Below are 1,205 nucleotides of genomic sequence, written 5' to 3'. Positions count from 1 at the left end.
AATATACATAAATTAACGATATGACCACTGTTGAGTCATTTCTTTTCCCTTAAACAGTTTAAAACCATATGTTTTAGGTCTATTACTGGTGATTCACACTCACACACATCTGTATGTTTAGACAAATTTAATAAATGATTAGAGATAACAAAGTACTTTCCTTGATACAGAACATAAATATAAACATAATTAGGATAAATTAGGAGAACAGACTGAGCACCTTAAAATTATACTGTGAGATTGAGGTTTTGAACATCTTAAGCTTACACTGAAAACACACCAGTCTGATTTTTTTGTACTGAAGTAAAAAAAAACAAAAAAAAAACAGCACAGACATTAGTAAATAATGAAACTGACATTTAAACTGGCCTTAAAGTGGAAATGCATTCGGTGCGATCTGTAAAATATTATTTTAGTGTCTACAGATTATGTACTACATAGAAGAAACAAATTAATGACAGTTCAGTAGAAACGCTTTGCTTACAGCACTTATATTTAGAGTGAAGACAGAAATACAGATCTCAAAAGTGCCAATTAATATTCTCCAAGGAATCTGAATTACAAAAGTGCTGGTGTGCAGGTGTGACCTAGAAGACAACAGATTTTCTGTTTGAACCTAATTCCTACTGTAGAGATAAAAATCACATAAATATAAGAAAACACTGCATACTAAAAAAATAGAAAGAATAGCACCTTAAAGGACTTGTCCAGTTATCACAGACAAACAGAGCTCCTTAACAAGCACATACACCACCGTTTGGCGGAGTTTGGCGTTGGTATTTTTTTTGTTTTTGAGTCTCTTATGTTCACCAAGGCTGCATCTATGACTTGGTGCTCAAGAAATATTTCTTATTATTGATGTTGAAAACAGTTATGCTGCTTAATATTTTTGTGCAAATGGTGATACATGTTTTTTTCAGAATAGAAAGTTGAAACAAAAGTCTTTTGTAACATTATAAATGTCAGTTTTGATCAAATCAATTAAATGAAGTGACGTGTGGCCAAGTATGGTGACCCATACTCAGAATTTGTGTTCTGCATTTAACCCATCCAAGTGCACACACAGTAGTGAACACACACCTAGAGCAGTGGGCAGCCATATTGCTGCGGTGCCCGGCGAGCAGTTGGGGGTTCGGTGCCTTGCTCAAGGGTCTCACCTCAGTCGTGGTATTGAGGGTGGAAGAGAGCGCTGGTTATTCACTCCC

The 1,205-nt window shown here is 35.4% G+C and overlaps 1 protein-coding gene across 1 annotated transcript in view; it reads right to left on the bottom strand.

Moving 5' to 3' along the window:
- Window positions 1-558: 558 nt before the first annotated feature.
- The window catches only part of LOC107718421 (mitochondria-eating protein-like), an 8,649-nt gene continuing 8,002 nt past the window's right edge, over window positions 559-1,205 (bottom strand). Inside the window, exon 12 of the mRNA XM_016525486.1 lies at window positions 559-587. Coding sequence (XP_016380972.1) covers window positions 559-587 — 29 coding nt within the window. The remainder of the gene's footprint in view (window positions 588-1,205) is intronic.

This window comes from Sinocyclocheilus rhinocerous, unplaced genomic scaffold (assembly GCF_001515625.1).
Source record: "Sinocyclocheilus rhinocerous isolate Xijiao unplaced genomic scaffold, SAMN03320098_v1.1 scaffold453, whole genome shotgun sequence".
NCBI lineage: Eukaryota > Metazoa > Chordata > Actinopteri > Cypriniformes > Cyprinidae > Sinocyclocheilus > Sinocyclocheilus rhinocerous.
Note: the sequence above shows the minus strand (reverse complement) of the source record. Positions and strands in the feature narration are given on the sequence as shown.